The 27921-nt window shown below is 42.4% G+C and overlaps 4 protein-coding genes and 1 pseudogene across 12 annotated transcripts in view; 4 read left to right on the top strand and 1 right to left on the bottom strand.

The window, feature by feature from the left end:
• Positions 1 to 27921, top strand: part of LOC100607821 (protocadherin alpha-C2) — a 230138-nt gene that overhangs the window by 69903 nt on the left and 132314 nt on the right. The window contains exon 1 of one of the 9 annotated variants that reach the window (XM_003266487.4): positions 14577 to 17558. The exons of the other annotated variants lie outside the window; for them this stretch is intronic. Coding sequence (XP_003266535.1) covers positions 15096 to 17558 — 2463 coding nt within the window. The 5' untranslated portion in view covers positions 14577 to 15095. Of the gene's footprint in view, positions 1 to 14576; positions 17559 to 27921 lie in introns of those variants that run through there. 9 annotated transcript variants of the gene reach the window in all.
• Positions 1169 to 2655, top strand: LOC115838346 (annotated as a pseudogene).
• LOC115838348 lies at positions 2976 to 8709 on the bottom strand. The gene is given in 3 exon segments (XM_030827867.1): positions 2976 to 3051; positions 3054 to 3723; positions 8625 to 8709. Coding segments are annotated over 2 exon segments (576 nt in total). The 5' UTR covers positions 3574 to 3723; positions 8625 to 8709; the 3' UTR covers positions 2976 to 2995.
• LOC115838341 (protocadherin alpha-11) lies at positions 8708 to 11278 on the top strand. Its single transcript, XM_030827846.1, has one exon. It carries the CDS (start codon positions 8849 to 8851, stop codon positions 11276 to 11278), a length of 2430 nt encoding a protein of 809 aa, XP_030683706.1. The 5' UTR covers positions 8708 to 8848.
• Positions 20390 to 25251, top strand: LOC115838343 (protocadherin alpha-13). Its single transcript, XM_030827851.1, has one exon. It carries the CDS (start codon positions 22323 to 22325, stop codon positions 24744 to 24746), a length of 2424 nt encoding a protein of 807 aa, XP_030683711.1. The 5' UTR covers positions 20390 to 22322; the 3' UTR covers positions 24747 to 25251.

Raw genomic sequence — 27921 nt, 5'->3', positions numbered from 1 at the left:
TAAGTTAATGCAGAGTTTAGAAGTGTATTTGCTATTATATCAAATAGGTTTATGAAATATATACTCCCCCCGTCTGATATTTTGAAAAAAAATCCTCCTTAGTGTCTTATATTATAAGTAATATAAAAAACTTAGTAAAAACTTGTATCAATTGTAAAAGTCTCAGGTATACAGGTGCATTAATCTCTCCATCAATACTAACTTAAGGCCAGGCATGGTGGCTCACACCTGTAATTCCAGCATTTTGGGAGGCCAAGGTGCGAGGACAGCTTGAGGCCAGTAGTTCAAGACCAACCTGGGCAACATAGGGATACCTTGTATTGTGTGTGTGTGTGTGTGTGTGTGTGTGTGTGTATAATATATATATGATGGGCTCTCCTTACATATATATAGATATATACTTATGTATATATAAACCAGGCATGGTGGTACATACCTTTAGTCCCTACTGTAGTGCTACTTGGCAGGATGAGGTGGGAGGATGGCTTGAGCCCAGGAGGTTGAGGCTGCAATGACCCATGATTCTGCTACTGCACACCAGCCTGGATGACAAAGTGAGACCCTATTTCAAAAATTGAAAAAAGCAAAAGCAATAGTAACACCAGTATCCTGCAAATATGATCTTTTTTCATATTAATTCAAGTGATAATACAGTTGGTGCAGTAGTACTTTATTTAGGATGTCTACATACAAGATAAAACTCTTCATGGAATTCTGATTTGTAAGACAAACCCAGCTTTGAAGAGGTACTGATCACACACAAGAAGGTATAGGAAAGGAGTTGAAAGCTCACAAAGAGAAACATAAACATATGCAGGAATCAGGAAAGAAGAAGATAAGTGAAATAATATGAAATCAAATGCACTTAATGTTTTCAGCCACAGGATATTGTTGTTTTCCAAGAAAAGTTTTTTTTTGTTTGTTTGTTTTTTTTGAGACGGAGTCTCGCTCTGTCGCCCAGGCTGGAGTGCAGTGAAGTGGCACGATCTCGGCTCACTGCAAGCTCCGCCTCCCAGGTTCACGCCATTCTCCTGCCTCAGCCTCCCGAGTACAGGTGCCCGCCAACACGCCCGGCTAATTTTTTTGTATTTTTAGTAGAGACGAGGTTTCACCGTGTTAGCCAGGATGGTCTCGATCTCCTGACCTCGTGATCCACCCGCCTCAGCCTCCCAAAGTGCTGGCCGAGCGCCACCTCACCCGGCCGAAAAGTATTTTTTTTAACAGAAGAAAATCAGATTATTCCTAGATCAGAAAGAATCTCCATTGTTCCTGTACTTTAAAAACTACAGACACCCATTAAGATCACGTGGAACCTCAGGAACAAGGATCAAAAGGTCTCAGAGGAACTAAGTCTTTCTAGTCATGAAATACTGTTTTACTAACCAAAAGAGAGGCATGATGTTAGCTGCTAGACTAAGTGGCCAGAAATCCCGGAGACTACAGCACTGGCTTCTGCTCCTTGAATTTTGTGAAGCGGGAAAGGACCAGCTCCACTATACCATCCTGGAAGAGGCCAAGGACGGCGCATAGCGTCTTCGCGGGCTGTATCGCGCAGGACCTGGGTCTGGAGCCTGTGGAGCTGACACCGCGCCTGTTTCAGTTGGATTCCAAAGGCCGCAGGGACCTTCTGGAGGTAAATCAGCAGAATGGCATTTTTGTGAGTTCTCTGATCGACCTCGAGGAGCTGTGTGGGAGATCTCGGAGTGCAGCATCCACCTGGAGGTGATCGCGGACAAGCTGCTACAGGTTTCCCATGTGGAGGTGAAAGTGAAGAACAATAAAGACAACCTGCCAGTGTTCTCAGCAACACAAAAGAATCTGTTTCTGAAACGAGGGCTCTTGATTCTCGTGTTTCACTAGAGGGTGTCTGGGATGCCGACGTCGCGGCCAATGCTCTGATGACTTACATACTGTACTGCAATGATTATTTTTCCCTGGAAATACCAACCGAGAGCAGGTAAAACCACTCGAAGGTGTATTTTAAAAATTCTTTCAGATAGATAAGTCACTTCAGAGCTACTCTTGGTGCCCAAAGCAACTGATGGGGGCAAAGCTTAGCTGACAGGCACCGAAGTATTATATATCACAGCGCTGGATGTAAATGATGATGCCCAGTGTTTGACAAAGCAGTCTGTCATGTGAAATTACTGGAAAATGCAAGAGAAGGTACACTGGTTATTAGACTTAACCCCTTGGATTTTGACGAGGGTTCAAACCGTCACATTATTTCTTTGCAACTGAAGTCTCCCCTAACATACAAGCCCTTTTTTCGCATAGATTCAGACAGTGGATAAATAAAAGTAAATGTAAAGATAGGTTCTGAGGAAACTAAATAATGAAAGATTCAAATACAGGCAGTTGACACAGGCAATTCCCCAATGTTTGGTCATTGCACAGACTTGATAGAAGTCCTGGACATCAACGACAGTGTTCCAGAGTTAGCAGTAAGTCACTATCATTCCCTGTACAGGAGGACGCTCCACTGGTACCGTCATAGCCCTAATCAGTGTAATTGACCCTAACTTCAGTGCCAAGGCACAGGCGACCCGCACCGTGACGCCTCACGTCTCTTCAAGCTGGTGTCTACCTTCAAAAGGCGCTGCCCAGAACCTATTCGTTGGTGCTCCACAGCGCCCTGGACCAAGAGAGCAAATCTATCCATTGTTGGTAATCACTCGGAATGGGGACTCGCTTTCATTGCTGGCCACAGCCAAAAGGTCCGTGGAAGTGGCCGAACAGTGAACCACAATGCGCTGGCGTTCCGGCAGCCCGAGTACATGGTGTTCGTGAAAGGTAACAACCGGCGGGGCTGCCACGACTTCACAGTGTCCGCGCGGGACCCGGACGCGCGGGAGAACGTGGTGATGTCCTACTCGTTGATGGAACAGTGGGTAGGCGAGTGCGCGCTGTCTAGCTATGTGTGGTTGCACGCGGAGAGCGGCAAGGTGTACGCGCTGCAGTCACTGGACTACCAGGAGCTGGAGCTGCTGCAGTTCTAGGTGGGCGCGCGCGACGCGGGCATGCAGCCTCTGAGCAGCAACGTGACGCTGCAGGTATTAGTGCTGGAAAGGCAACTTTGTCGGCGCCGCTGGTGCCTTGGGTGGGCTGGCGGCGCTGTGAGTGAGCTGGTGCGGCATTCAGTGGATGCAGGCCACTTGGTGGCGAAGGTGCGCACGGTGGACTCCAGCTATGACGTCTGGTTGTCGCAACAGCTGCATCTGTCAGCTGGCAGCACCCGTTCCACGTGGGGCTCTGCACGGGCGAGATTAGCAAGACGAGTACCCTGGACCAGGCGAAAGCTACGCGCCACCGCCTGCTGGTGCTGGTGAAGGACCACCGCGAGCTGGCGCTGACTGCCAAGGTCACCGTGGTGGCGTCGCTGGCGGAGAGCAGCCAGGCCAGGAAGGTCTCATCGCGGGCGTTGGCGGGCGTCGAGGTCCGGGAGGCAGCGCTGGTGGATGTCAACGTGTACCTGATCATCGCCATCTGCGTGGTGTCCAGCCTGTTAGTGCTAACGTTGCTGCTGTACACGACGCTGCGGTGCTTGGCGCCGCTCACCGAGGGCTCGTGCATGCCGGCAAGCCCACGCTGGTGTACCTCAGCGTAGTGGGATCTGGTCTTACTCGCAGCAAAGGAGATTTTACTCCGGAGAGTGGCCGCCCAAGGTCGACCTTATGGCTTTTAGTCCTTGTGTTCCTCCATGGTTCAGATTTTGGAGATGGACTTCAAAAGGAAATTTTTGAGAATGTAAGTATTGTAATCCTGGAAAGTATTTCATTCCTATTAATGTCTCTCATAGTGACATTGATAATGTTCACCAAATTATTGTTTAATTCGATTGCTTTATTTATTTTGCTTTTGCTTTTCTTTTGAGATGCTTTATTTAAAGTACACTGGGACCGGGTGCGGTGGCTCACGCCTATTTGTAATCCCAGCACTTTGGGAAGCGGAGGTGGGCGGATCACTCGAGGTCAGGAGTTTGAGACCAGCCTGGCCAACATGGTGAAACTCCATCTCTACTAAAGATACAAAATAATTAGCTGGGTGTGATGGTGCGCACCTGTAATCCCAGCTACTCACGAGGCTGAGGCACGAGAATCGCTTGAACCTAGGAGGCAGAGGTTGCAGTGAGCCGAGATCAGGCCACTGCACTACAGCCTGGGAGACAGGGTGAAACTCTGTCTTAAAAAAATAAAAAAGCACATTGGAAGTCTAGCCATCTTCATCACTTTTTACTACAGTCACCATGAATATTCTTTAGGAATATTCTTCAGTTGCTAAGTATAATGATAATACTAATAATGAATTAGACTGAGTGGCTGTTTCCTGTAAATGAGAAAGTTAAATCTTACGGGAAGGATCATGATGAATAATGATCCTTATGAGAAGGTCAAATCTTCTCAATTTTGAAGCAAGTTCTTTATTCCTATCCATTTTCTTATTCTGATTTGTGTCCTCCATTCCTTATTATATTTATGTATTCAAAAATACCATGACAACATTTAATATCATAATTATTTGAGTTTAAATATTTATCTTTCTATAATCTATAAATTTATCTCTCACAAACGGTGATGAGCAGGGTTGAACCAGCTTCATTCACAAACAATTTTGTTTCTTCGTGATCAATAGCAATCTTTTTTGAGATGGTGATTGCAGTGGGTGGAATTTTAGCCTTGCCTTTAAAGGTGATTTTACTTCTTAATTTTTGTCTTCAGTCTTCTTATAATTTCGTTTTAGGTCATTGTCTTCACAATCTTCAACTACTTCAGATAGCCAACAATTTTGTTCTTTTTTTAAAAAAAACAAAAACAAAACAATGTCAGCTCTGCTTAATTACCTGTTGACCTAATTGCTGCTGTCCTCCAGTTTAAGTTGTTGAGCTCTTCTACTATTTTGGGAAGATTTCTTCGAGCACTGATTATACTCATTTTTCTTTCATTTTTGGTACCTGGCTGTATGAAAATATTTTAGGGTAGGAAAATTCACACTTATTTGTGCTTTAAGTATAAGAGAGTCTTCCCATACATGATGAAGAGTGATACCATTGTCTGTGTTCATTAAGCTGTATGGTCTTCAGAATGGCATTGCTGAGCTTGGCAGGGTGTTTGAGGCCTGTGACCCCAGCATTTTGGGAAGCCGAGGCAGGAGGATCGCTTGAGGCCAGGAGTTTGAGACCAGCCTGGGCAAAATAGTGAGACCCCCATCTCTACCAAAAAATGTCATTGCTTTTAATAACTTAAGTATAAGAACCATAGGATATTAATAAAGGCACTTCCACTTGACAATTGTGGTATTAATTATACCTTAGAATTTAACATTGTATACTCTTGATATATTTTATGCAAAATATTTTTTGCCTTCACACCATATTAATGTAAATTGCTTTCTTTAAAGGGATCCCAGAGAACATGTATTTATAGCTGTAAGGATGTATATTAAATTATATGTAAAATTACTTTGCTCTTTTTGGCCTAATTACAAATGAGATGGCCTTTAATTCTGTGTAAAGAAATAGTATGTTTACATATGGCAGGATAACCATGTTATAGGTATGGTAAAGTTAATATAAATGCTGAAAAGGAATTGGTGTCTACCTAGAAAAACAACTTCTGAGAGAATGATTTCTATGAAGATAAACATTAAGGAAATCTTCAGAAGAGGGAAAACCCTGTCCTACTTTATGGTGCTGGAATTCTCTTCATCCATAGGTATAGAACAAGAGCCAACATTCATCAGTAACTTCATGATAATAAATCACCATTGTTTGAGCAGTTTAATAATATATTTGTTAGGCATCATGAAGGGACTTAAATACATTATTTCATTTAATACTTATAACAGTTTCTAAAGTACATATGACTGTTCCAATTTGAAAGATAAAATAAGAGAATCTGAGATGTTTATCTATTTTATCCAGTGCCAGTACATAGTGGAGATATTATTCAAATGTGTATCATTCAGGTTTCAGACTCATTCTTTTATTCACTATAATGTAGAGCTTTCTTCAGTAAGTCTTTTCTCTGCTCAAACGTGGTCTCGGCTAGGAAAATCAGGCACAAGTTGTGTACAGGCAAATCTTTCTGTTGTGCTTAGAAGAAGCTTCATGATTGTCTTCATCATTAATTTTGGACAATGCGTGATTGAGATGGCACTAAGTTTTTTTATGTTAAGTGATTTTTTTCTTGTAAGAGTTCATGATCATCATTGTCCTTTGTTTTAATCAATGCCACACTGAGATAGGTATTTTGGTTATGTAATTGTTAAGTAATTAAGAGTTGCCTTATAAGAACTATGTATCTGTTGTTTGGAAGTGATATAAGTAAGAATCATTTAACATGTAAGAAAAGTCAGAAAACTGTGGTTTCCAATATCCTTGTGGAACACCCAAACTAAATACTATATACCAAAAATGACACCCTTCTTTCTTTACTGTGAATAAAGACAGTATTTGGGACAAGTATAGATATTGATATTATTATTTCAGGGACCCTGAACATGGCCAAAGGATTCAAGAAATGTTTACAATATTGCATACTTCAATAGCAATTTTAAAGACATAGATTCCCATGAAAATCTTCAAATGTGTGTAGGTCTTTCAGTCTTCTTCAGTCTTATTGTTGGCTGGGAAGCTTGTAACAACTGACAAATGATTTGTGACCAAATAACTGTTTTTACTTGACTAAGCCATGATAGAGCAGAATTAGCATCACTGAGTAAATCCTATAATTTTTGTTAATACAGTGGTTGGATAATGTAATTCTAATCTGTTGGTTTTGGAGAACCTCCTGGGGTTCTGACAATGGTGTCAAAATTTATTTATGTGTTTTCAAGAAATAATAGCACTAGGTCTGTTAGAATATCAGTGGATGACGTGCACTAGTAAGACATTAAACTAGGCACTCTAATACTTATATGACTAACAGGACATACAGGCAGATTGTATGTCTTGATTGATATAGGAAAAGTCAGGCACACATTTCCTTAATCTTCAATTGATTTTACAAAATCAGTTAACAATAACTGTATTGAAATGACTTCTTGGCATTAGCCTATACCCAGATATTAGGCTGATCCTCAAAGATGAGTTCAAAGGGAGCATAACCTCTTCACTAGAGGCTGGTTGAGATGGTGACATCTGAAATATCACAGCCAAAATGCAAAAGATGGGTCATTGATTCATACACTATATCAAACTCTTTTATGACTTGGCGTTTGTTTGGTATTACTTTATATATTCACAAAATACTGTATTGTTGGAAATTAACACCTAAATTAACATCTTGTTTTAATTCAAATATGTGACATTATCATCTTTCCAGAGTAAACCTTCTCAGGTTCATTTCCCTACCTCGCAAGACTCCACATTCCATTAAGCTAGAGTGATATTTATTCTAAATCGCTTTCTGCTCTAAAATTTTGTTCCATCTTCTTTTTTTCCTCCTAAATCCTAAGGGTATATGAAAAGACAAAGAAAACTCAAGCAAATTACAACTTCAGGCAATGAAAACTCTCATAAGCAATTCCTGTATTTTACTTAGTATTTTCTATGAAATTCCATTTCCACAAACGCTAAGGTAATTTACCATTTAGTTGAATTGTTTGATTAATTTTTTATGTTTTAAGCACAGTATCAGGTACTTAGAGAAGGTATAATTAAAAATCATGTCCCTTGTTCTCCATGAACTTATGCTCTCAAACCCAAAATTCTTTCAACAAGAAACAAACTATTTTCATGAATATAACTGAATTAGGTTAAGGAAACCAATGTTGGTGACTTGGAAATACCAATATGGCACAAAGATGTTCAGGGTGATTTTATTTATTTTATCAAATGATAGTAAAATTTATTTTATAGTTGAAAAGCCTATTTCTGTCATATCATTGACTGTTACATAAAGTGCTAAATTTTGATATCTCATATTATGCTACAATGGCTTACATTAGAAATAATATATGTCACAAAAAAATTCATCTAGGTCAATAGACTTTTCCTTTGTGGATCCTTTTTTAAAACTACCAAGTTTCAGAATATGAATATATTTGTTTTTCATATTGTTCTGCAATGAATATAAAGTCACTTATAATCAGAAAGCAATTAAATGTAAACAGCAAAGAATCAGAACTATAGAAAATAGATATGAAAAGGCAAGTCCAGAGACATGAGAATAAATCATGTGGAACATAAAGACTAAAGAGCTGCTTTTATAAAACTTCAATTTTTTCTTTGAGTTCCCTAGCAGCCAAAGTAACAAGGGAGACTGAAAGTAAAACAATTCAAATTTGATAGTATTTTTATATGAGGAACAACACTTTCAGGAAATGTTTAGCCCTAGTTTTTCATGAGGCCACCTTAACAACTGAATTTTCTTTCTCTCTCACTCTCTCTGTGTATATGTATTTTAGATAAGTAAAAGAACAATGTTATAATGTTAAGTCAAACATAGACACAATAATTTAAATTTGATGTTAATCAAGAAATAAAATGCCATTTCCATATATATTTAGTTTAAATATGACTTATAATCTGAATATTCCATAAATAAGCATGTTGGAAATATTTAGGGGAAGAAACCCAAAACACGTGAAATTCTGTTGTGGTAAATGTAGTGGACAGTACTCACAGTTTTAGGCGCAAGGTGTCGCTCTTTACTTGGTGGAAAGTTCAATCAAATGTTGGTCTGAACAGTGAGGCACTCCCATACAAAGGGACTCCATCATACCGGATGCCACCGTTTAAGGATCCTTTGAAACTTCTCAAGAATTCAGCGAGATTTTTAAACTGAAACTGAAGAATCTGGTACTGTAAGTGTAAACAAGCTTATTTTGGAAGCCAATTTCGTATGCGATGTTTGGTTTTCAGAGAAGGGGATTGGGCACCCCACGACTACAGCTCTGGCTTCTCCTCCTCGAATTCTGGGAGGTGGGGAGCGGCCAGCTCCACTACTCCGTCTCAGAGGAAGCCAAACACGGCACCTTCGTTGGCCGCATCGCGCAGGACCTGGGGCTGGAGCTGGCGGAGCTGGTGCCGCGCCTGTTCCGGGTGGCGTCCAAAACACATGGGGACCTTTTGGAGGTAAATCTGCAGAATGGCATTGTGTTTGTGAATTCTCGGATCGACCGCGAGGAGCTGTGCGGGCAGAGCACGGAGTGCAGCATCCACCTGGAGGTGATCGTGGACAGGCCGCTGCAGGTTTTCCATGTTAACGTGGAGGTGAAGGACATTAACGACAACCCGCCGGTGTTCTCGCTCAGAGAACAGAAGCTGCTGATTGCGGAATCTAAGCAACTGGACTCGCGTTTTCCACTAGAGGGAGCTTCTGATGCTGACATTGAAGAGAATGCTCTATTGACCTACAAGCTAAGTAAAAATGAGTATTTTTCTTTAGATTCACCGACAAATAGTAAACAGATTAAAAGACTGTCACTTATTTTAAAGAAGTCTCTGGATAGAGAGAAAACTCCGGAACTTAATTTGCTACTAACAGCTACAGACGGGGGAAAACCGGAGCTTACTGGCACCGTTCAGCTGTTAGTCCAAGTCTTGGATGTCAACGACAATGATCCAGAGTTTGATAAATCAGAATACAAGGTGAGCCTTATGGAAAACGCTGCTAAAGAAACTCTTGTGATAAAACTAAACGCCACAGACCGAGACGAAGGAGTCAATGGAGAGGTAACATACTCCTTAATGTCAATTAAGCCCACCGGAAGACCCTTATTTACACTAGATCAAAATAATGGAGAAGTGAGGGTCAATGGAACTTTAGATTATGAAGAAAACAAGTTTTATAAAATTGAAGTACAGGCTACAGATAAGGGGACTCCCCCAATGGCAGGTCACTGTACAGTCTGGGTGGAAATCTTGGACACCAACGATAATTCTCCTGAAGTCACCGTGACTTCCTTGTCCCTCCCAGTACGAGAGGACACTCAGCCCAGCACGGTAATTGCCCTGATCAGCGTGTCTGACCGTGACTCAGGTGTCAACGGACAGGTGACCTGCTCGCTGATGCCCCACGTTCCCTTCAAGCTGGTGTCCACCTTCAAGAATTACTACTCGTTGGTGCTGGACAGCGCCCTGGACCGCGAGAGCGTGTCGGCCTATGAACTGGTGGTGACTGCGCGGGATGGGGGTTCGCCTTCTCTGTGGGCCACGGCCAAGGTGTCCGTGGAGGTGGCCGACGTGAACGACAACGTGCCGGCGTTCGCACAGCCCGAGTACACCGTGTTCGTGAAGGAGAACAACCCACCAGGCTGCCACATCTTCACAGTGTCGGCGCGGGACGCGGACGCGCAGGAGAACGCGCTGGTGTCCTACTCGCTGGTGGAGCGGCGGGTGGGCGAGCGCGCGCTGTCGAGCTACGTGTCGGTGCACGCGGAGAGCGGCAAGGTGTACGCGCTGCAGCCGCTGGACCACGAGGAGCTGGAGCTGCTACAGTTCCAGGTGAGCGCGCGCGATGCGGGCGTGCCGCCTCTGGGCAGCAACGTGACGCTGCAGGTGTTCGTGCTGGACGAGAACGACAACGCGCCGGCACTGCTGGCGACTCAGGCTGGCAGTGCGGGAGGCGCAGTTAACAAGCAAGTACCGCGGTCGGTGGGTGCGGGCCACGTGGTGGCGAAGGTGCGCGCAGTGGATGCGGACTCAGGCTACAACGCGTGGCTTTCATATGAATTGCAGCCAGCGGCGGACGGCTCGCGCATCCCGTTCCGCGTGGGGCTGTACACGGGCGAGATAAGCACAACACGTGCCCTGGACGAGGCCGACTCGCCGCGCCACCGACTTCTAGTGCTGGTGAAGGATCACGGTGAGCCGGCGCTGACGGCCACGGCCACCTTGCTGGTATCGTTGGTGGAGAGCGGACAGGCGCCAAAGGCCTTTTCGCGGACTTTGGTGGGCGCCGCGAGCCCAGAGGCTGCGCTGGTGGATGTTAACGTTTACCTGATCATCGCCATCTGCGTGGTGTCCAGCCTGCTGGTGCTCACGCTGCTGCTGTATACGGCGCTGTGGTGCTCGGCAACGCCCACTGAGGGCGCTTGCGCGCCGGGGAAGCCCACGCTGGTGTGCTCCCGCGCGGTGGGGAGCTGGTCATACTCGCAGCAGAGGCGGCAGAGGGTGTGCTCTGAGGAGGGCCCACCGAAGACGGACCTCATGGCCTTCAGCCCCAGTCTTCCTCTAGGTCTGAATAAGGAGGAAGGGGAAAGACAGGAGCCAGGGTCAAATCACCCCGGACAGGTGAGTTTTCTACAGATTCCACCTATCAGGAAGTGTATGTGAAATTATTTAAAATCCAGTTTTTTTCCACGGATTTTTAAAGGGAAAGTTTTATGAATAATCAGTATTTTGAATATTGTTTTAGATAACAATGTCTGTTCATGAAATACCAAATGACACACATCTTCAGTCTTTTAATCATATGAATGATCTGGCTTCTTTAACCAATAAATATCCTATTTCTCTTAATATTTGGTTAGCAAATACTAAAAGAAATGAGATGCAAGAATGAGGCTTCTGTAGTCACTTGAGTAGAAATAATTACTATTTTCACTAAAGTACCCATGCCCTTTCATCTCTAAACTTCAATTATGACCATAATAACTATGGATTATTTAAATTTGCTCCTCTTTGTCTTTTAGCAGAGTTTTGCCTTGATATTTCTACATTGTTAGATCAACTGGCTTTGTTTTTCTAAAGGGAGGAGGTCTTTCTATGATGTCCAGGTTGGACTGCAGTGGCTATTTACATGTGACCTGTAGTCTAGAACTGCTAAGCTCAAAGGATTCTCCCACTTCAGCCTCCAGAGTAGCTGGGAATGCAGTGCCACTGCACTTAGTCCATTGGCTTTTCTAACTTCAGGCTTGTGTCAAAGCTAGAATACTCCATTAGTATGACATGATTTACTTTTCTTTTTTTTACAGTGTTAAACATTCATCATAAATTCATTATATATGAAACAATCTTTACTTTTGTCTTTATTCCTGTGATAATACTTGTTTTCATATGGTTTGAAGAAAAAAGTTAAGCCTTGCATTCTTATATGCTGCTTTATGGAAATAATGTAACTAAAATTCTACATGTTCTTGCCAGGCAAAGTGGTTCAGGCCTGTAATCCCAGCTATTTGGGAGGCTGAGGCAGGAGAATTGCTTCAGCCCAAGAGTTCGAGGCCTGCCTGGACAACATAGCGAGATCCTGTCTCAATAAAAAATTTAAAAATTAGCCAGACCTAGTGGTGCACGCCTGTAGTCCCAGTTTCTTGGGAGGCTGACAAGAGAGGATCCCCTGAACCCAGGGGTTCAGGGCGGCAGTGAGCTATCATCGTGAGACCCCCATCCGAAAAAATAATTTTTTTGCCTGTTCTTGATTTTGTTCCATGAATAGGCAAGAGATTTGTCAACTATTGGATACTCAAACAAAATGGCATGATTTATGATTCCAAAGGAAACTAGATAAATAAAATTATTCAAATTATCTAAACTTCTAAAGACATGCATATAGGGCTATATTATCTACAATATATGCTAGTTGGCATTCTTCCATAAGTTTTTCAGATTCATCTAGCAGAGAAAAAATTAAATATATTAATGTGAGTACCTACTGACAATTATCAGTTTCATTCATCTCACATTGTAACTGCTCTGTCTTGTAATGCCTTATCTCTAATGTTTTTGAAATTTTCTTTCCACGTAGTATCATCCCATCTGAAGATCTGAGCAAAGATCATTTACTTCTGAGTCATTCTTCATATTTAGTTATTCTTACTACATGTAGAGTGGTGGAATTACAGACTTCCTTGAGAATCATATCTAGCTATTTCCCCCCTTATAGATGCATAACATACTGTTTGGCACAATATTCAGAATCTATGCTGAAGCCTATTCATAGACTTTAGATCGAGAACTTTTGTATCTTAATATTCATTGGCTAAAAACATTCTTTAAGTATTAAAGAGAAGGCAACAATATAAAAATATAAAATATTTCAGGCTCAAAAGTGATTAAACCATCATACCACTTACGAAACTTCACAAATATAATAAATGTGAATATTAGATAGGGCATACATTACTCATCTCCAGATGAAGTTTTTGGAATAACTGAACATCTTTTAAAGACTTGGGAATGTTTTCAGTACAGGTTAAAATTTTGTAAATTATTATTTTATATCACATAAATAACCAATTTGCATTTTAGATAATTCAAATTACTTGGACTGATTTCTGCAAAGTTGTGTCTTTTATACTTAATGACAAGGTTGCATTCTATGGTATAAAATTATAATTCCAATTTATTTTCTAGTTTGGTTGTTTAAGTATTAAGCTAAACTTAGATGTTCCTATGGGCTTAACAATTTGTTTAGGTCAAAGAGTATGTGAGAACTACATAACACACTATTACTATTTGTTTCTTTTTGAGATAGAGTCTTGTTCTATCACCCAGGCTGGTGTGCAGTGGCGCAATCTCGGCTCACTGCAATCTCCACCTCCCATGTTCAAGCAATTCTCCTGCCTCAGCTTTCCGAGAAGCTGGAACTACAGGCGTGCACCACCACTCCTGGCTAATTTTTGTATTTTTAGTAGAGATGGGTTTTCACCATGTTGGCCAGGCTGGTCTTGAACTCCTGACCTCAGGTGATCTGCCTGCCTCAGCCTCCCAAAGTGCTGGGATTACAGGTGTAAGTCACTGTGCCCAGCCTATTTTTTTAAAATTAAAGTTCCTTAGCATATATGGTACATTGACCACTTTTGAAAATGAAAAATGGGAAAGAAACTTGGTGGTAATATTAGACAATTTAAATAATTAGCCTGATGACATCAAAATTCAAATATGTTTTTAATTACTTAACGTTTTATAGTTGATTTAAGTTATCTTATACTTGTAGAGCCATTCTTGGTTATTCTTTCCTGGTGTTGTAAAGGGGTCATATTTCAGTTGTCTTTATTATTATATGTAATAGCAATGAATGGCAACAAATTATTGGTTTAAAGATTTTGACTTGAGTATTAATAGACTTACAAAATCTATGTGTACTTGTTCACAATGAGTTGTAGAATCTTATCTGTGTTTTTTTTCTCTTAAAGCTGATCTTGAATTAATGAATAATCTCATGAAAGGTCTTTTGATTCCCCCTTGCATCACAGTCACCATTCTGATTTTCTGAAGAGAAGCATGTCTTAACTACTAAATGACCTGTAGGGGAAGATTTAGAGAAAAAGCAAAAGGTTGATATCAAGTTCACATTCTCTTGACTTTAGTCAATGAGATTAGGCTCCAAAACCCTTTAAGAGCTCTTTCTCATTTTAGGGCTCTATTGTTGCTTCGGGATAGTGTGAAATTTGGGGGCTTCAACTAAACATTTTACATTAAAGTGCTTTACTTTTGCTAGAGTAAAACTTTCCAGAATCTATTCCTAAGATTTGTTTTGACATGTTATGGAAATGAGAGCAGTTATGTGAAAAGTTATCACATTCAAGCATGAAGGGACCAAAACAATAACACTCTCCATATTTATGATGAATTGTAACTTTCATCAGATTTATGAATAAGACAATTTATATAAATGAAATATTGTTTGGTATTAGACATATTTTAGTTTTTTATCCTTTGTTAAATACAAAATTCCTAACTTTCTCTAAAATCTTACGATGGAGTGCTTGTGAAGGTTAAAAGTTACTGAAACTGTGAATTGTAAGGTATATAAGGGGAGGGGTGCTGTATATTATTCTGTATATCATTTTCCATGATAAAGTATAGGTTCTAGCCTACTGTATTTGAAAGATTTCTACTTTGAAGCAGAAAACATTTTTAAACTACAGTGCAATAAAATTGTTGATGTTTTGTTACTAATATCATATATGTTAACTAAACCCGCATTTATAAATGATCCGTGAAAAATATCCCAAAGTCGAAACAATAGAATTAAGAGTGACCCAGGAAGTGGCTAAACCGAAAAGAACCTCAGGATCTTTCTTGTACTTACATAATCAGTCACATGATGTCGCTACAGGAAAATTTTTTCTCCGCACCCACTTTCCATTCATTCACGGAATAGGATCGACTCCATATTGACTGTGATGCTGGAAAAAATTTACTAAATATGTACTTACAGAAAAGGGTGACTGCTCATAAAATACCTCAGGCCAACGATACCTTAAAACTGATTGTCCCAACTCAGAGGCCCTCATTTTCTGCAATGGTGATTATCGGGCCAAGAGGCCCGGGATCCCAGCGTCTGCTGCTGTCGCTTCTGCTCCTTGCAGCCTGGGAGGTGGGAAGCGGCCAGCTCCATTACTCTGTCTACGAGGAGGCCAAACACGGCACCTTCGTGGGCCGCATCGCTCAGGACCTGGGGCTGGAGCTGGCGGAGCTGGTGCCGCGCCTGTTCCGGGTGGCGTCCAAAACACACGGGGACCTTCTGGAGGTAAATCTGCAGAATGGTATTTTGTTTGTGAATTCTCGGATCGACCGCGAGAAGCTGTGCCGGCGGAGCGCGGAGTGCAGTATCCACCTGGAGGTGATCGTGGACAGGCCGCTGCAGGTTTTCCATGCGGACGTGGAGGTGAAGGACATTAACGACAACCCGCCGGTGTTCAGAGAAAGGGAACAAAAGGTACCTGTTTCTGAATCTGCGCCTCTGGACTCTCATTTTCCTCTAGAGGGCGCTTTTGATGCGGATATCGGCGTAAACTCTCTTTTGACCTATGCGTTAAGTCTAAATGAGCATTTTGAGCTTAAAATAAAAACAAAAAAAGATAAAAGTATATTGCCTGAATTAGTTCTTCGGAAGTTATTGGACAGAGAGCAAACGCCAAAACTCAATTTATTGCTGATGGTAATCGACGGCGGTAAACCAGAACTAACAGGGTCTGTTCAGATTCAAATAACCGTCCTGGATGTGAATGACAATGGTCCGGCATTTGATAAGCCCAGCTATAAAGTAGTGTTGTCTGAAAATGTCCAAAACGACACGAGAGTGATCCAACTAAATGCTTCCGATCCAGACGAAGGACTTAATGGAGAAATTTCCTATGGGATCAAAATGATTTTGCCAGGGAGTGAGAAATGTATGTTTTCAATAAATCCAGACACAGGTGAAATTAGAATTTATGGTGAACTGGATTTTGAAGAGAATAATGCCTATGAAATTCAGGTTAACGCCATTGATAAAGGGATTCCTTCCATGGCAGGTCACAGCATGGTCCTGGTGGAAGTTCTGGACGTGAATGACAACGTCCCTGAAGTAATGGTTACTTCACTGTCGCTCCCTGTGCAAGAGGATGCTCAGGTGGGTACCGTCATTGCCCTGATTAGCGTGTCGGATCGTGACTCTGGAGCCAATGGACAGGTCATCTGCTCACTGACACCTCATGTTCCCTTCAAGCTGGTGTCCACCTACAAGAATTACTACTCGTTGGTGCTGGACAGCGCCCTGGACCGCGAGAGCGCGTCGGCCTATGAGCTGGTGGTGGCCGTGCGGGACGGGGGCTCGCCTTCGCTGTGGGCCACGGCTAGCGTGTCCGTGGAGGTGGCCGACGTGAACGACAACGCGCCTGCGTTCGCGCAGCCCGAGTATACAGTGTTCGTGAAGGAGAACAACCCGCCGGGCTGCCACATCTTCACGGTGTCGGCATGGGACGCGGACGCGCAGGAGAACGCGCTGGTGTCCTACTCGCTGGTGGAGCGGCGGGTGGGCGAGCACGCACTGTCGAGCTACGTGTCGGTGCACGCGGAGAGCGGCAAGGTGTACGCGCTGCAGCCGCTGGACCACGAGGAGCTGGAGCTGCTGCAGTTCCAGGTGAGCGCCCGCGACGCGGGCGTGCCGCCTCTAGGCAGCAACGTGACGCTGCAGGTGTTCGTGCTGGATGAGAACGACAACGCGCCGGCACTGCTGGCGACTCGGGCTGGCAGCGCGGGAGGCGCAGTTAGCGAGTTGGTACCGCGGTCGGTGGGTGCGGGCCACGTGGTGGCGAAAGTGCGCGCAGTGGACGCTGACTCCGGCTATAACGCTTGGCTGTCCTACGAGTTGCAACCGGCGGCGGTCGGCGCGCGCATCCCGTTCCGCGTGGGGCTGTACACTGGCGAGATCAGCACGACACGCATCCTGGATGAGGCGGACGCTCCGCGCCACCACCTGTTGGTGCTGGTGAAGGACCACGGTGAGCCCGCGCTGACGGCCACGGCCACGGTGCTGGTGTCGCTGGTGGAGAAAGGCCAGGCCCCAAAGGCGTCGTCGCGGGCCTCAGTGGGCGCTGTGGATCCTGAAGCGGCTCTCGTGGATATTAACGTGTACCTCATCATCGCCATCTGTGCGGTGTCCAGTCTGCTGGTGCTCACGCTGCTGCTGTACACTGCGCTGCGGTGCTCAGCGCCGCCCACCGTTAGCGGGTGCGCGCCGGGCAAGCCCACGCTGGTGTGCTCCAGCGCCGTGGGGAGTTGGTCTTACTCGCAGCAGAGGAGGCAGAGGGTGTGCTCTGGAGAGAGCCCGCCCAAGACGGACCTCATGGCCTTCAGCCCAAGCCTTCAGCTGTCTCGAGAAGATTGTTTAAATCCTCCCAGTGAAGTAAGTTATTAATATTATTTAGATATATTTGTTTCCTTGAAGAACTTCCGTTTAGGTTATAACTACATTCTCTCATTTTTCTTTATGATTTTATTCTTTAAACTATCGAATGTCTCATCTTTCTTGGTCATTCTTACTCGTTTTGAACTTTTATGTATTTGTCTAATATTAATGAAGGAAATATGTAGGTACAACGGAGGCCATGGAGCACCACACTCAATATTTTTCTTTTTCTATAATATTTTATATGACTGATGAACCTTGAAACAAAACAGTATATTAGATTAAAAACTGGCCAGATGTTTGATAACTTAAAAATTTAATTTGTTCATAATTTCAACATTACAGGTAAGTTGCAAGAATGGTACAAAGAGTTCCTAGATACCATTAATGGATTCTTTAACTCTTCCTCACATGCTTAGGCTTTTAAAATAGCCTTCTTTATCACTATTCTAATTTCAGTACAATCTAGATATTTTCACATTATATTCCAGGTATTATCACAATAATATAAATGATATGTCTGACATATGATGAATGATTTTCTTCATTGCTCACAAAATACCTTTTTATTTCAAGTAGGAATAGCTACTGTACTATTCTTATTTACACGAAATATAATAAAATCATTTCTCAATTTAAAAATATTTAACCATCTGTACCATACAGTACAGTTGGTAACCAACTGTGGCTCAAACCGGTTTCAGATGATCCCAAACTTATCATAGTATACCACTGCACTGTGCCTATTACCAAGTGAATCTTCTAATGTGCATTTTACATATTTTAACTTTCTATTTCTACAAAAATATCCAGAGGCTTCTCCTTAACCAGAGAATAAAGTCTTACATACCCCAGCCTGGTAGTAAAGGCATTAAAATTTCCAGCCTTATATCTACTTTCTTACATATCTTTAGTTTAGGATCTGGAATATAGTATATGTTCAATCACTTTTTAAAAACATATGGGGGTCTTGCTATGTTGCACAGGCTGGACTAGAACTTCTGGGTTCAAGTGATCCTCCATTTCAGCCTTCCAAGTAGCTGGGACTACAGGCAGGCTCCACTACTCCCAGCTTCAATCAATAATTTTAAATAAATATATAGTATTGAAATGTATTACCTGGGCATTCCCCTCTATCTTAGAAATGGGAGTAAGCCCTAGAAATCAGATAATGTTTTATTGAAGAGTGTCTTGAAAGATAGATAACATTTTACCAAGAAAGTGTTACAGATGGAGAGATAAGTATGAACAACTGCACAGTATATGGTGTAATTGAAGGATTAGAGCAGGGGAGATTGTGAAGGCAGGAAAGCTATTTCTTTTTTAATAAATTAGGTATCAAGTAATGGAGACTTAAATTATGGCAGTAGAAATGAATTGAAAAAGACATATACAAGAGGCACTGGCAAAGTAGAAGCAGCCAGATAATGACAGACTCAATACAAATGATAAGAGAAAAACAAAAGTAGAAGGTGACTCTCACTTTTTTAGTTTGTTCAACTGAGAAGATGAGATTGCCATTAACCAACTTGCAGAACAAGGTTGGAGAAACAGTTTGTGTGTATTTGAGCAGGTAGGGAATGGAGATGAACATATAAGAAAATGTTACTTTGAGGTCCTAAGAGAATACCGTTGTGATTGGAAATATGGGTCTGGATCTCAGAAGAGATTATTGATATAGATTTTGGGAACAACTGCTTTAGAGAAAAAAAAATCCATGAAAGAATAAAATTGCCAAGATAGACATTGAAAAGTGAAAAACAATGTGTCCAGGTACTTAGGTGGGTAAGTGTGTCACTTCCTGTGGCTGCTATAACAAACGAACACAAACTGGGTGCTGTAAAACAACAAAAGTTTATTATGTCTCAGTATTGGAGACCAGAAGTCCAAAATTAAGGTGTTGTCAGGGCTATACTCTCTTTGGGGGCATCAGGGAAGAATCTGACTTTTGTTTCTTCCAGTTTCTGTTGGCTGTTGGTGTTCCTTGGCTTGTGGCTGCACCACTCCTATCTCAGCCTTCTCAGCTTTCATGGTCACATTGCCCCCTCCTCTCCATGTCTCTCTCTATGTGTTGGTTTTACAAAGGTACATGTGATTGTACTTAGGGCCCATCTGGATAATCCAGGACAAACTCCTTTCAAGATCCTTAATCATATCATTCACCATATAAAGTAAAATCCACAAGTTCCAGGGATTAAGATGTGGGCATAACTTTTTGGGGACCACAATTCAACCTATTACAGTAGGCTTAAAATCATAGGAGGATAGACAACAGGAAGCTGAAATAAAGCTCAAAGTGCAATATATTAAGTATATGTTAGAAGTTAAACGTGAAGGGAAAAAGATAAACAGAATAGGTTTTCCACCAGAAGTAGAACGTTTAAATTAGTGTATGTGCATGTGTGTATGTATACATATTTTAGTTAAAGATGTTTGACTGTCTTCACAGTGTGAGTGAAAGAAACAAGTAAAAAATAAGATACTAGGCCGGGCGCGGTGGCTCACGCCTGTAATCCCAGCACTTTGGGAGGCCGAGGCGGGCGAATCACGAGCTCAGGAGATCGAGAACCATCCTAGCTAACACGGTGAAACCCCGTCTCTACTAAAAATACAAAAAATTAGCCGGGCGTGGTGGCGGGCGCCTGTAGTCCCAGCTACTCAGGAGGCTGAGGCAGGAGAATGGCGTGAACCTGGGAGGCGGAGCTTGCAGTGAGCCGAGATCGCGCCACTGTACTCCAGCCTGGGCGACAGAGCAAGACTCTGTCTCAAAATAAATAAATAAATAAATAAATAAATAAATAAATAAATAAATAAATAAAATAAGATACTAAAAATAAGACAGGCAGCAGGTGAATTTAGATGAAAACTATGAGAGAATAGAAAATAATTTTTAAGAGCATATGGTTGACCTTAAAAGTGGGAACAGTTTTTCCTTACAACTAGTAGAAAATGAAAACAGATAATACAAGGAAAAATGACACAAGAAGAGAGCAATTGAATTTCTGTTTTGTCACATCTCTCAATGTGTGAATCATCTGAAAGTGAACTGATGGAAATGACGTTGAGAATTTGAGAAGAGAGGGAAGAGAATATGGAAGAATCTCTGTAAGCGAGAGGGAGGAATTAATTATGAATTCACTTGAGAGCCCAACTGAGGTAAAGGTGAGAGTAAATTTGAAGAGAATAGTCATGGTTAAGTGACAATATTGAGCAGCTTAATAGGAAGAATAGAGAAAATGGATTGTCAGGGTAACTGCATGTTGGAGGCTAAAAAGAATGTTAGAGGAGTAATATAAATAGGTGAATGACTCTAGAGTGTCTGGAAGGGCATATTTTAAATGGTTGACTATGTAGTCTAATTATGTGAAAAGGTAAATAAAGAAATGCGGAGCCAGATAGAAAGAATTAGAAGAGAAATACTATGTTAGTAAAAGTAATGGAGCAGGAGAGGATGATGAGGGTAAGAGAATACCAAATACTCTGCCTAAATTTTCAGAGGAGAGCAGAGCTATGGAAATAAACCCAACAGTCATTTCCTATAGAGTTGTGCACAGAACAGGCCAGATAATTATTGGAGCTATGATATATTTTTCGTTACACCATTTGGCCTGGGATTTTGTGGCTTGGTAGAGATAGTTATAACAACAGATAAAAGTAAGATCCTCTTCCTTTTTTCCTCGCTAAAGATATGTTAACATCTTTGTCTAGCTATTGTTTCTTGGAAAATTAAAGTCAATTTAAATGACGGCAAGGTTTTACTCAGTGATGATGAAGTAAGATGGAGAGAGAAAATGGAAAATTTAACCTACTGGTTAAATTCTGTTTAACCAGGACGCCTATTCGGGCTACAATGCGTGGCTTTCGTATAAATTGCAGCCGGCGGCGGTAAGTTAAATTCTACTAAGTAAATAGGATATTAGTTCCAGGCATATTTTATAAAAACAGAATCGAAAACCTTAGAGCATTGTTGTTTATAAATTATTGTGTTTATGCACATACACACACTCACATACAAAATCCCACACATATTGACTGAACACTTTCTTTTGAATATAAATATCTACATCTCAAGTCACATTGAAGGAAATTTATAAATATGATGTATTTATTCAAAATCTGATATATCAGTTACCAATATTTTTCACCTTCACCGATTTTATTCTTATGTGATTGTTATGTTTCCTTTTGGAGTCAATGGCTGTTGTGTGAGGAGGTCTTGAAAAATATTACAGGAAGAGGACAGTACCACAAAAACCTACATGACTATGCAAAACTACCGATCAATTGTCCCAAAACGAGTGTCGAATATTCTTTGTCTTAAAGTTCTGCATGGAATTCTTACACATGGAAAAGTAAATTTGTGGCAAAATGAAACTCATCAACCAATTGTCAGCTAATATAAAATGTTGAGCAGAATGCAGTGACTTGCTGTTTCTGGGAAGGTAAACATTTAATCTTCAATTACATATTTGCAGTGAAAATGTCAGGAAATGCAAGGGGAAAAAATACTACATCAATGGAAAATATGAAGACTGAGTCATACTTACACTTACACGTTCATGCGCATGGTGTCGCTCTTCACTGAGAACGTTTCCGCGAAGAAAAAGCCGCCGTTTCTTCCTGCAGAAAATATAGCAGAAAGCGGAATACTTCTTGCGAATCCTTCCGCACTAGGAAGCCATAAGAATTGGGCCTTGAGAGGCAGTTTGAGGTAAGGCGTTGTATGTATTGCAGATAGCTCTGAGGTTTTTGGAGTGTACCATGCTGTCTTCCTGGCAAGGAGGCCCAAGACCGCGGCAACTACTGCTCTGGCTTCTGATCCTCGCAGCCTGGGAGACGGGTAGTGGCCAGCTCCACTACTCCGTCCCCGAGGAAGCAAAACACGGAACCTTCGTGGGCCGCATCGCTCAGGACCTGGGGCTGGAGCTGGCGGAGCTGGTGCCGCGCCTGTTCCGGGTGGCGTCCAAAACACACGGGGACCTTCTGGAGGTAAATCTGCAGAATGGCATTTTGTTTGTGAATTCTCGGATCGACCGCGAGGAGCTGTGTGGGCGGAGCGCGGAGTGCAGCATGCACCTGGAGGTGATCGTGGACAGGCCACTGCAGGTTTTCCATGTGGAGGTGAAGGTGAGGGACATTAACGACAACCCGCCCATATTCCCTGAAAGCAAGAAACGAATAATCATTGCAGAATCTAGACCTCCGGAAACTCGATTTCCACTAGATGGCGCATCCGATGCAGATATTGGAGTAAACTCGGCATTGACCTACCGACTGGATCCCAACGATTATTTCACTTTGGACGCACAAAATAGTCTTGAGCAAATGTCTTCATTATCACTTGTACTGAGGAAAACACTGGACAGAGAGGAAATTCAGGAACATAGTTTATTACTGACAGCCAGTGATGGAGGTAAACCCGAGCTGACTGGCACAGTTCAGCTGCTCATCACGATTCTGGACGTGAATGACAACGCCCCGGAATTTTACCAATCCGTTTATAAAGTGACGGTGTTAGAGAACGCATTCAATGGAACATTAGTGATCAAGCTAAATGCCACAGATCCTGATGATGGTACAAATGGAGATATAGTTTACTCATTTAGAAGGCCTGTATCGCCTGCAGTGGTATATGCATTTACCATAAATCCGAACAATGGAGAAATTAGGACAAAAGGCAAACTAGATTTCGAAGAAAAGAAATTGTATGAAATATCCGTGGAGGCAGTTGACAAAGGAAATATTCCAATGGCGGGTCATTGTACCCTTTTGGTGGAAGTACTAGATGTAAATGATAACGCCCCAGAGGTTGCCATCACTTCTTTGTCACTTCCCATCAGAGAAGACACTCAGCCTAGCGCCATCATTGCCCTAATCAGTGTGTCCGATCGGGACTCTGGCTCAAATGGACAGGTCACCTGCACCCTGACGCCGCACGTCCCCTTCAAGCTGGTGTCCACCTACAAGAATTACTACTCATTAGTGCTGGACAGAGCCCTGGACCGCGAGAGCGTATCAGCCTATGAACTGGTGGTGACCGCGCGGGACGGGGGCTCGCCTTCGCTATGGGCCACGGCCAGTGTGTCCGTGGGGGTGGCCGACGTGAACGACAACGCGCCGGCGTTTGCGCAGCCCGAGTACACGGTATTCGTGAAGGAAAACAATCCGCCGGGCTGCCACATCTTCACGGTGTCTGCGCAGGACGCGGACGCACAGGAGAACGCTCTGGTCTCTTACTCGCTGGTGGAGCGGCGGGTGGGCGAGCGCGCGCTGTCGAGCTACGTGTCGGTGCACGCGGAGAGCGGCAAGGTGTACGCGCTGCAGCCGTTGGACCACGAAGAACTGGAGCTGCTGCAGTTCCAGGTGAGCGCGCGCGATGCGGGCGTGCCGCCTCTGGGCAGCAACGTGACGCTGCAGGTGTTCGTGCTGGACGAGAACGACAACTCGCCGGCGCTGCTGACGCCCGGGGCTGGCAGCGCGGGAGGCACAGTGAGCGAGCTGGTGCCGCGGTCGGTGGGTGCAGGCCACGTGGTGGCGAAGGTGCGCGCGGTGGACGCCGATTCGGGCTACAATGCGTGGCTTTCGTATGAATTGCAGCTGGCGGCTGTCGGCGCGCGCATCCCTTTCCGCGTGGGGCTGTACACTGGCGAGATCAGCACGACGCGCACTCTGGATGAGGTGGACGCGCCGCGCCACCGCCTTCTGGTGCTGGTGAAGGACCACGGTGAGCCCGCGCTGACGGCCACGGCAACGGTGCTGTTGTCGCTGGTGGAGAGCGGCCAAGCGCCACAGGCGTCGTCGAGGGCGTCGGCAGGTGCTGTGGGTCCAGAAGCGGCGCTGGTGGATGTCAATGTTTACTTGATCATTGCCATCTGCGCGGTGTCCAGCCTGTTGGTGCTCACGCTGCTGCTGTATACTGCGCTGCGGTGCTCGGCGCCGCCCACCGAGGGCGCGGGCGCGCCGGGCAAGCCCACTCTAGTGTGCTCCAGCGCGGTAGGGAGTTGGTCGTACTCGCAGCAGAGGCGGCAGAGGGTGTGCTCTGGGGAGGGCCCGCATAAGACGGACCTCATGGCTTTCAGTCCCAGCCTTCCTCCTTGTCTGGGTTCTGCAGAGGGAACAGGCCAGAGGCAGGAGGACTCAGAATGCTTGAACGAGGTAAGCTTATATTTTAAAAAATTGTCTTAGTAAACACATTAGCCTTCCTTGCAGTTGTTTGTTTAAGGCACCTTTCCTGCCAATTTCAAATTATTCTTTAATTTTAATTTTGCTAGTTGTTATCGAATTTAACAACTCTGCTGGGACATTATGTGTTGGATTATCCTTCAGAGTGAAATCTTAACTCAGAAACCATAATGAAATGTGCAAAACAAGAATATTTTGTTTCTGTTGTATTCTTAATAGTTCTAAGTATTTATCATGCAATTGAGCATTTACAAAAAATTCCTCACGTTGTGAGAACTTAAACATTTAGGAAATGTTTGTTTTAATGAGGCTAATCATAATCTTAAATTTAAAAAATTTTTAATCTAATGTATGCATATACCCACATAGATATTATTTTAAGAGCCCCATAACTTTTCACATAAATGCTTTTTTTAAGTGCACTTTTCTTTCTTTTTTTTTTTTTAACCTGTTTTGATTGTCTCTACTTTTTTGTCCTCTAGGCACATCAGTGTTCCTCCTCATATATCCCATGAAAAATATCTTGTGATTCTGCTTTCAATTTTTTATTTGCATTCAGATAATTACTCACACATGTATATATACATATATAGAGAGAGACCTGGTAGGCTTTTTGTTATTATTTCTTTTCCAAAGTTTGAAGGGATTTCCGAAAGGTATTGGTGACTGAAAGTACCTTTTGGCAGTCCCTGCAAATCTAATGGTTTTAAAAGCTGTGTAGTATTCCACAGTGTAAGTGTGCAATTATTTACCTAATGATGGGCAATCACTTTGTGTCAAGTGTTCTGTTATCTTCATGAACTATGCTGTGCTATCATTTCATATATTTCCTAAAATATTGGTGTTATTTATACAAAACTGATTATCAGATGTGGAATTGATGCATCAAAAATATTAATAATTTTAATTATAAAATATGTCACTGGATTGCCTTCCAAGTATTTTGGACCCAACCAGTTATGAGCACTCTTTCTATCTCAAGAAGCAATAGTGGTTTTACTTTCTGCCAATGTGATCTCTATGAAATGATATTTCATTGTTACTTGAATTTTAAATTCCTGTATAGCATTAGTGAATTTGAGCATATTGTCATATGTATTTTGTTGATTTGTATTTGATCTTCTTTGATTTATCCATTAAGTTATTTGCCTACTTTTCTATTGAAAAAAAATTTTTAGCTTCAGTTTGGAAAAGTTCTCTGTACCTTATAGATATTAACTGTTTATTTTTTGACATTTTTAATTAAAATTTTTATTTTGAGATAATTATAGATTCACATGTTGTTGAAAGAAATAGTAAAGGGAGATGCTGTGTATTCTTCACTAAGTTTTCCCCAATAGTAACATCTTCCAAAAACACAGGGCCATACCACAACCTGGATATTGACATTGATACAGTAAAGAAGTAACATAGTTCCGTAACAACCAGATTCTTGATATCGCCTTTTTATAGCCACATCTGCTTCCCTCCTTAATGCTGGCAAGCAGTAATCTGTTCTCCATTTCTCTAATTTTGTTACTTTTACTTCAGAAATAAATAAAAGTATCTCTATTTATAGATAAAATTTTTAAAAATTATTTTTATATTTTTTTATTATACTTTAAGTTCTGGGATATGTGTGCAGAACGTGCAGGTTTGTTACATAGGTGTACGTGCCATCGTGTGTTTATCTATTATCTGCATCACAAATATATTTTCCTCCAATATTATTTCTATTCATTTGTTTGTACTAATTTTGTCATATATAAATGTTTTTAAAATGTATGAATTAAAATATATCTTTTTCCTTTTATGGATTTTAAGGTCTGCATATTTAGTTAGAAAGGACTTCCCAGCTGGGCACTGTGGCTCACGCCTGTAATCCCAGCACTTTGGGAGGCCGAGGCGGGCGGATCAGGAGGTCAGGAGTTGGAGACCAGCCTGGCCAACATGGTGAAACCCTGTCTCTACTAAAAATACAAAAATTAGCCAGGCCTGGTGGCACACGCCTGTAATCCCAGCTACTTGGGAGGCTGAAGCAAGAGAATTGCTTGAACCCAGGAGGTGGAGGTTGCAGTGAGATGAGGTCCTGCTATTGTACTCCAGCTCTGGGTGACAGAGCAAGACTTCGTCTTGAAAAAAAAAAAAAAGAAAGAAAGGTCTTCCCAACTCCTATATTGAACATTCATTAATTAAATGCATTTAATAAATACTTACTGAGTGTTCTCTATGTGCCAGGCATGTTCTACACATTAGACATTTAGCAATGAAGTTTATTATTTTGTAAATCCAAATTTCCAGTTGGTATCACTTTCCTACTGCCTGAAAAATTTCTTTAATATTTTTTATAGTGCATATGTTCTGGCAACAAATTCACTCAGCTTTTGTCTGAGAAATATCTTTATCTCTTTTTTTTTTGAGACAGAGTCTCACTCTGTCGCCCAGGCTGGAGTGCAGTGGTGCGACCTCGGCTCACTGCAAGCTCCACCTCCCAGGTTCACGCCATTCTCCTGCCTCAGCTTCCCGAGTAGCTGAGACTACAGGTGCCCACCACCACGCCCTGCTAATTTTTTGTATTTTTAGTAGAGATGGGGTTTCATCGTGTTAGCCAGGATGGTCTCGAACTCCTGACCTTGTGATCCACCCGGCTCGGCCTCCCAAAGTGCTGGGATTACAGGTGTGAGCCACCGGGCCCGGCCCTTTATCTCATTTTTATTTTTGAAAAAGTATTTTCACTGGGCATAGTTGACAGTTTTTTAAAAGATATAATTTAGTTGTCTTCTGGCTTGCATAGTTTCTAATAAGATGTTTGCTTTTTTATATATGAGTCTTCCTCTCCCCACCCCTCATGGTTACTGTTAAAAATTTTCTTTTTATCCTGACTTTTGCAGATTGATTGTGATGTGCTTTAGTATGGTTTTCTTTATGTTAGTCTGTTGGGGTTTGTTGATATTCCTGGATCTGTGGATTTATCATTTTCATCAAATTCAGGAAAAATTCAACCATACTTCTTCTAATAGTTTTTTCTTTCCTTCCATCCTTTCTGAGACTTCAGTAACACATATGTTAGATTTTTTGATGCTGTCCCACAGGTCATTGAAGCGTTCTTTATTTTTGTCCATTGTTTCTTTCTCTGTGCCTCATTTTGAATATCTTTTATTATATTTTCCAAGTTCACTAATTTGTCCTTTTGCAGTAT

Source organism: Nomascus leucogenys, chromosome 2 (assembly GCF_006542625.1).
Source record: "Nomascus leucogenys isolate Asia chromosome 2, Asia_NLE_v1, whole genome shotgun sequence".
NCBI lineage: Eukaryota > Metazoa > Chordata > Mammalia > Primates > Hylobatidae > Nomascus > Nomascus leucogenys.
The sequence above is the reverse complement of the archived record's forward strand: the minus strand, read 5'-3'. Positions and strand labels throughout refer to the sequence as shown.